Source organism: Podarcis raffonei, chromosome 10, assembly GCF_027172205.1.
Source record: "Podarcis raffonei isolate rPodRaf1 chromosome 10, rPodRaf1.pri, whole genome shotgun sequence".
Lineage (NCBI taxonomy): Eukaryota > Metazoa > Chordata > Lepidosauria > Squamata > Lacertidae > Podarcis > Podarcis raffonei.
The window spans coordinates 34,688,437-34,696,643 of record NC_070611.1 but is presented as its reverse complement, the minus strand read 5'-3'; the positions used below and the strand labels follow the sequence as shown (position 1 = coordinate 34,696,643).

At 46.1% G+C, this 8,207-nt stretch overlaps 1 protein-coding gene across 3 annotated transcripts; it reads left to right on the top strand.

Annotated features, from left to right (window-relative positions):
• The first annotated feature begins 387 nt into the window (after nucleotides 1–387).
• Nucleotides 388–3,506, top strand: PHLDA1 (pleckstrin homology like domain family A member 1). Of its 3 annotated transcripts, none has more exons than XM_053406674.1 (2): nucleotides 388–1,239; nucleotides 2,443–3,506. In XM_053406674.1, the coding sequence occupies exon 1, from the start codon at nucleotides 713–715 to the stop codon at nucleotides 1,217–1,219; it is 507 nt and encodes a 168-aa protein (XP_053262649.1). In that variant the 5' UTR covers nucleotides 388–712; the 3' UTR covers nucleotides 1,220–1,239; nucleotides 2,443–3,506. The 3 variants fall into 3 exon arrangements, with proteins under 3 accessions (XP_053262649.1, XP_053262647.1, XP_053262648.1); XM_053406672.1 differs by having other exon boundaries at nucleotides 593–1,004; XM_053406673.1 differs by having other exon boundaries at nucleotides 593–1,008.
• Nucleotides 3,507–8,207: the final 4,701 nt, after the last annotated feature.

Genomic DNA, 8,207 nt, shown 5'->3' with positions numbered 1-8,207 from the left:
AGTTCCGCCGTTGCAGAAACAAACAAAACTGTTATGGATGATTCGTGAGGCACCTTTTTTTTTTTTTTTTAAAGGAAGCCCCGCGTCGTGACACAAGCAGCTCCTCAGCAGAACTGTTGCCTTCCGTCGGGAGGAGAAGTTGGGCGGGCAGGGAGGCGTCGGGAGGGCGGCCCTCCGCCCCCCCCCCGGTGAATCAGCTCCTGTGGGTGGCGCATTCTCCAGGGGGCGCCAGGACTGCAGCCTGCCTGCCTGCCGATGCCATTTAAAAAGTGCTCCAGCCCCGAGCGCGCCGGGTTCCTCGCCTCCTCGAGTTTGAGGAGCGGAAATGGCCAGCGCGGGAGAAGCGCTTTGTTCTTTGGCGGCGGCGCGGCGGTTCGCGTGAGGCGCTACAGGCCTCTCTGGCAGGAGGGCAGGAGACGGAGAAGCGGGGAGGCGCGCCGGCCCTGAGGCGAAGGGTGTGCGAGCGAGAGCGCGGCGGGGCTTCCCTCCTCGGCCAGCCTCTTCTTCCCCGAGCGCCCTCGGCCCCCTTGACGCGCCCGGCTGGGGTGGAGGAACCGCGTTCAAAAGCAGCGCGAGCCCAGCAGCTTCCCTCAGTGGCTGCGGCGGACGCCCGGGCGTCGTCGGAGGCGGAGAAAAGGCTCCCGGGACCCCGAAGGCTCCTCTCCTTGCCCGGGTCTTGCGGGAACTTTGTTCCGGCGGCGCCGCCGGGAGGATGCTGGAGGGCGGCTGCAAAGCCGTGAAGGAGGGCGTGCTGGAGAAGCGCAGCGACGGCTTGCTGCAGCTGTGGAAGAAGAAGCGCTGCATCCTCACCGAGGAAGGGCTCCTGCTCATCCCGCCCAAGCAGCCGGAGCTGGCGGCGGCGGCGGCGGCTCCTGCTCCGCCGCCTGCTGCTCCTCTCCCCGGCCTGGAGACGACGACGACGAGCGCGGCGCCCTCCGTGGTCGCCAAGATCAAGGAGCTGCCCTTCTCCACCATGAAGACGGTGGACTGCGTGGAGCGCAAAGGCAAGTACGTGTACTTCACGGTCGTGATGGCCGAGGGCAAAGAGATCGACTTTCGGTGCCCGCAGGAGCAGGGCTGGAACGCCGAGATCACGCTGCAGCTGGTGCAGTACAAGAACCGCCAGGCCATCCTGGCCGTCAAGTCCACGCGGCAGAAGCAGCAGCACCTCGTCCAGCAGCACGGGCCGCGCCTGCGGAGCGCCTCCAACTCCGCCTAGCCGGGCCCCAGCCAGGGCAGGTAGGAGCCAGGCGGGGAGAGGGCAGCTCTCCTGCCGCCGATCGCCCCGCTCCCCTTGCAGCCCTTCCCCAGCGTCTCTCTGGAAAAAGCCTTTCCAGGCGGATTCCCTGACAATCATATCTCTCTGCCGTCTTAGTTTTGCCCGGCGAAAAGTGCCGTGTGGGGTTGCAAACTCGTGTTGCTTTCCTGAAGCGCGCGTTTGGATGGGCAGCCCGCTTCACGCGCGCGATGTTTTGCTTGGAATCAGAGAGTTGGAAGGGACCCTGAGGATCATCTAGTCTAATAATAATAATTAATTTATTCTTTATACCCTGCCCATCTGGCTGGGTCTCCCCCCCACTCTGCACTGCAGGAATCTGCAGCTGCCCCATGCATGGGGTCGAACTTGCAACCTTGGCGGTTATCAGCACCAGTCTGTAACCGGCTGAGAGAAGTTGTGCATGAGGCTCAAGCATGAAAAACACGCGCAAATGCTCTCCTGTGGTTCGTGCACGTGTGTATGTTTCATTAGCTGTGTGTGTAAAAGAGAGAGTCACTGGGTGACTTTCATTCCTTTCCCTGCACAGAAATCCTCTTCTGTAATTAAGAGTAAGGCTTGAAGCGCTTGATCGGATCCCTCTAGCAACCCTAGAGCATGTTGTTTGTCTTGCTCGCTGGATAGCTTTTCCAGCCCTTCTCAAACAGCATGTGCTTGCAGTCTGCTGTGGCATGATGGATTCTTGTGCAGCTGCTAGATCAAGGCTGGCCCAAGTGCTTTGCCACCGGAGACAGAGCAAGAAATGCTCTCCTCCGCAAGTCAAGGTGAAGAGCACCCAAAGTCAATCAGGTGAATTTGCAACCATGATTGCTGTGCTTTAGCAAACACCATTTTTTTTTATTAAAATCCCTGCCCGTATCTGCAAATCATTCAGTTCACATGTCATGCTTCTCCTTCCAAGCAATGGGGCTGAGAACAGTTAGTGACCCTTTGCATGTAACTGTAAAAGGAATGGGTGGTGGTGGTGGTTAGAGCTAGCGTCTTCCTGGTACTGAAGCCTAGTTGTGGAAATAGCTGCCAGAGCCTCAGGTTGTTGCCTCTTGGAAGGACACTTCGCAAGAGACCCTGTTCTTTGTATTGTCGCTGTTTTAGGTAGGAAGTGTGTCTGTGGCTGTAAAAGAAGAATGCTGCTCAGTTATTCAGATCACTGTCCTGTGTTGTTATAGATGGAATTCAAGCAATGCTTCTGGAAGCAAGGTGGACCCTCTCCATCGATCACAACCTTGGCAAACAAAGGAACTGCAGACACAAGGGAGAGCATCAGTTCTGCTGCTGGAGCCTTTCCACTTTTGATACTGCCCATGATTACTCCAGAGAAGCGTTTCAACTCTTGTAACTTTGACTACTGCTTATGAAGATTTGAAAGGATTATTTGGTCTGCCGGGCCTCAAAAAATATAAGATTGTTGCTGCCATATTCCACACCCCCCCCCAAATCTGTTTTCTTTTTTATGTTAATTTATTAGTGGAGACTTTTGCAAGGTATTTCTGAATGTAGGCCATTTAGAAAGGAATCACACACAGAATATAGTTGCATTGGCTATATTGCTACACTTGAAGGGAGGAGGAAGGCATAGGAGAGAAGGTGATGTTGGAGAAATGAAGAGATGTACCAGAATATGGACTTTACAACTAGTCCCCCCCCCCCATGTCACTTTTTACATCCGTTTTCCGTTGCCACAAGTGAGAGACTATTATGAAACAAACGTGTGAAATATGTCCTGGAATAAGGAAAGCAATGACTTGGAACCTGATTTCTAGGTTGCTTTAATTTTTATTATATGTTCATTTGGAGAGTATTATATTTTGTATTCAGTAGTAAATGCATTTGGGTATGCCACTTGTATGTATTCCTGCTTCGTGAAGAGGCTAAGGAAATCTGACTTCATGATCAAGGATAATCGATTTAAAAATACAATCATGCTATGTTCTTTTATTCAGATAATAGAACCATGCAGAGAACTGTTCATTGCACTTCTTTGTTTAAGTTTGGGACCCTGTTTGTAATGTTTCTCAGAGCTGTTACTTGATTCTGTTCAAATCATTCTAAAACCTCTTCAAATGCTACACTAATCATCCCATCCAGTAAATGTCTTACTGTTTAACTGAGGAACTTTCCCAGAATTCCTGTAATTGAGTTCCCTAGATGAGCCTCAGTGCAACATTTTCCATTGCCCCCTGCCATAGCCTCTAAGAACATAGGACATTTCAGTCAGGGAGCAGCACTTATTAATTTTTTTAAAAAACTAAGCAAAGATCCTGCTTTTGTTGTTTGTTTCTATTTACAGTCTTAATATGGAACAAGTAAGGCTTCTAATAACATTGTTTCTTTTCAAAAGTTATTTATAAATTGGTTCATTCAGTTACAAGGAGCCTAACGTAGTTAATTGGATAACGGAAGGCCTTGGGTCTTGCAAGCATGTGTTGAACTTAAATCCAAACTTAACCAGTCCTGCATCAGGAGAAGACATTGTTGGGCACCTGCTGATACCGAAAGCATAGGTTCCTCTGAGTATCCAAGACTGTTCTCCTCTTCGCTGTTAAAACCTGTTTACCTGAGCATGCAAGCACTCTAGGTAGATATGTGGATTGGGCAAGTGAATAGATTGCAGCAGCAACCATTGAAGTCATTCAGCAAGGAACCTTATGAAGCATGCCTTGCCCAAAGGCTTCCCAAAAGCCAACCCTTTATAAAGGGTACCTTGTGGTTCCTTTTAGCATTTCCAAGTTAGTCCAAGTCTGCCAACAACAAATAATGAGAACTTACTCTGCCCCCATTAGCAACAGATTAGTACTGCAGAGCACACTCTGTTAAGAATGCAGGCCTATACATACTAATTCAGACAAGTTATGAATGGCCTGTCTTAGGCTTTGGTGATACCCAGTGTTCGTCATACCCTGAGTAGACCTATTGAAATCAACAGGCTTAAGTCTATTGATTTCAGTGGGTCTAATCTTCATGTCTGTTGACAGTATTCCTGGCTTCTTTCCTCAACATTATCTAAATAGTGTTTAAATATTTGTAAAATAGATTACTCCGAAACACCAGTGGTTTCAGAAACAGGACTTAACATGATTAGTTTTGCCAGTCTCCTTTTCCCAACCAAATCATTGAGAGCCTCTCTCTGTGTCTACCTCCACTTCCACTGTTTAATGTTATGGAATGGGGAATTGGACCAAAATATTAAATTCCATGCTCAATTTCTTGAGGTTAACTGATGTTGTCATAACTTCTCAATACAGTGGTACCTCTGGTTATGAACTTAATTTGTTCCGGAGGTCTGTTTTTAACCTGAAACCGTTCTTAACCTGAGGTACCACTTTAGCTAATGGGGCATCCTACTGCCCCCATGCCGCTGCCGCGCAATTTTGTTCTCATCCTGAGGTAAAGTTCTTAACCCGAGGTACTACTTCCGGGTTAGCGGAGTCTGTAACTCGAGGTGTTTGTAACCCGAGGTACCACTGTATGCTGTGTTTTTTGAAAAACGGTGGCAGAAGTCTTCAGTCATGCCAACTTTTGTTATTTTTCACAATGTCTTGGAAAACTTTGATGCTAGCTAAGCCTTGTAAGCTCTGGCGGGAAGGTAAATGGCATTTCTGTGCTTCTCTGGTTTGCCATGTGCCATGGCCACATGACCTGGAAGCTGTACGCCGGCTCCCTTGGCTAATAAAGAGAGATGAGTGCCGCAACCCCAGAGTTGTCCGCGACTGGACCTAACGGTCAGTGGTTCCTTTACCTTTACCTTTAAGCCTTGTAATGGTGGATTCAGCTGATGCTACTGCCTTTAATGCATGACTGACTAGGCTAAAGGCCCACAGACATTAGCCCCAGTCACCACAGAACAAATTGTATGAAAAATATGAGAAGTGTGAAGGAATCATGCTTATTCTCTGATATGAGGAATAAACATCTTCACTTTTTGTGGCCTCCTGTTGGGCGTATCTTAAGGACAAACTTCCTTCCCATCCCAAGATCATTTTTTTGTACTGAGAATATGTGACTTGTATGATCAAGTTGGCTGTGGCTTTGTGCTTCTTTAGGATTGCTTTATTTTGTATTACCTTTAAGACTTAGAAGAAATATCCACAGAAATTGCTCCGCTGCGTCTCTGTTGCTAAGAAATGTCTTTGCAGTGTATGAAACAGAGGTCATTCTTAGACTGTTTGAGACTATGACAGAGGGCAACAACTTTAGGGTTGTCTCTAACTATGCTTTACTCAGAACACACCCATTTTAATTAATGAACCTCAATAATATTACAAGTTTCATGAGGAAAGGACAAGTTTTACCAAGGAAATTCAGGGTATAGTTACTTAGTAATAATGGATGGTTTTGCACATGTGCTTTTTTGAGCTTCTCTTCCCTCTGTGTGATGTTCTGCATGATGCAGAGACCCCACTAATGGAGCCTGTTACAGTGGCTTCACTACCAGCCTGTCTCCAAATAAGGTCCCAGTGAAAAGTTTTACATTAGTGTTGCAAATTAATGGTGGTGGGGGGGAGTAACAGGTAGGCCACCTGTGATTCTCCTCGGATGAAGATAGAACTTTAATAAAACAAACAAATTTCCGCCTCATGGTAAACCTATGAACTGCAGAGGTTTTTCGTACTTCGCTCCTTCCTGAACCAAAGCAGGAGTAACCAACCACGGTCCCTGACTTAGAATTACACTGGAACTAGGGATCAGGGTTTCTTGCATGCCAAACAAACTACTGTATGAAGCCACAATTTCGTATTGGCTTACTAATTGTGGTTTGTTTGAGCAAAACAAAACAAAATCACCGGCTTGGATTTATCACAAAGTCAGGGGTCATGGTTTGTTTACTCATCCTAGGGGAGGAGAGAAGCTGGAGCAATCTCCACATTCATTATAAACTTTATAATGACGTGCAAACTGGACATTTGTTTCTCAGTAGGAGACACCTGTTTTCAGTTTTCAGAAGAAAGGAAATCACCCCTGTGGTTTTTCTGTTACATTTTGGAAGTAAAAAACTCCCCACCCTTTTCTTTTTTAGTTCATTGTTTTCAATTACTGGCTTTTGCAAAGTAGCTGCAGTGATGTACCAAATGTTTTCTGGCACATTGTGAGCTGAAACAAGTGTTATCAAACAAAATATGTGTAAATATGATGCAAATGATTTCTGAGAGATGTGATTTATTTTTCAATATGCATTCCATTTCAAATAAAGAAATATTCATTGAAATGTTCCCTTGATATGGTATGAAAAGACTACATCTTCAAAGGAAGATGGAAACAAATTTTCTGGACATAATCAATAGACTGCTGTAAATCTTACATCTGTGGAATATCATTTTCATTGATTCAGCCATTTTGAGGTCACGACATAGAAGGTAGCTTGTTTTTAAAGAAAATTTATAATTGGTTTTCATTAGAGAGAGGCCTCCTAAGAGAGAGGCTAGGTGACAAAAAACTAATAATTACAGTGGATATTTTCAAGAAGGGTTTCCCCCCTTTATGACTCACTTGAATGCAAGGTACATCAATAACACTCTGCTCAACAGGACAACCTTCATCTGTAGCCTCTGTTCCTTTCCTCCTTCACAGCATGGTCCTTTTGGAGAAAATTGTGCTTGCCACAGGCTATAAGCTTTCCTTTCAGGTTGACTTTTTAATATTTCCATTTTACAAAAGAGTAATAGAGGTAGCGATTGCACAAGACCACCCAACAGGTTCATGACTGAGCCAGAATTCGATGCCATATTTCCAAAGGTCCAGGCTGAATATGATGTTCATATAAAAAGAGGGAATTTAGTAGTTCACTAAAGTATGTGTTATTATGTGACTAGGAGCCATCACATCACAAGTTAGCTCATTTCCAGTAAGGAGGGAGGGGAAGACACTGAAAATACTGTATGTTTTGAAACAAGGCCTTGTCTGTCCATGCATGGCAATTTTCAGCACTCGAGCGCCTGGCATGCATTCAGCCAGCACCAAAACATTGTGACCTCCCTATTACCCAAGGGAATTGCAAAAGGATTTGCTTAGTCATCACACAGCAGTTCTGTAAATCAGTGGGAGGAATACATCATAGTCGTCTTGGATGACTGAATGGTGACTCCGGAACGGTTTCTTTTTCCTTTGCTGAAAACAAGTCCCTAATCCATTCTATAAATGTTGGTTTCTTTTCTGATAACAGTAAGGCAGATGACATTATTTCGAAACATGCCACCCTTTTTCCATTAAAAAGAGAGAGAGAGAGTCTCACTCAAACTCTCTTCGGCTCATTCTTCTCCTTGTTGCTCTCCTTTACCTTCAGCTTGACTGAAGACAATGTGTACTTACATTAAAGGAGTGACCGGGGTCTGTTTAACCCGGCCCATCTCCACACCCAGACAAAACAATATCCAAGAGATATTGTTTGCAGATGATGCAGCCTGGACAGCGCACCCTACAGACTCATCGGTCATTTTGCCCAAGCCTGCATGGAGTTCAGCCTTACCATCAGCCTGACAAAGACCAACATGCTGGGTCAGTACATCACCGGTATTGGTGAATACATGCTTGAGGTAGTAGATATTTTTGTCTACCTGGGCTCCGCTATAACTAGTGTCAGGCTTCGGGGAATCTGATTCCTCCCCCTGTGGCAGTAGATCAGAAGATCAAATAAAGGAATGTCTTACCAGTTAGAAACTTTAATAATCACAGCGAGCGAACAAAGAACACTTCTCCTAGAAATGGTGGTGCTCCCAATTAAGGATCACACCTCCTTCCGTCCCTATTATTCTACGTCACTCCTATGTCTTGTAATCTGAGCTTGTACCCTTTGTGCTTTCTGTTCTGAGACTTTCTGAGCTCTTCTTGATCTTGGGCTGAGTGGAGGAATGCTGTCCAGAGACTGTGAATCTGTTAGCCCTTGCTCTTCCAGTGTTTCTTCTCCTGGCTGTTCCCCATCCTGCATTTCCCAGCTTCT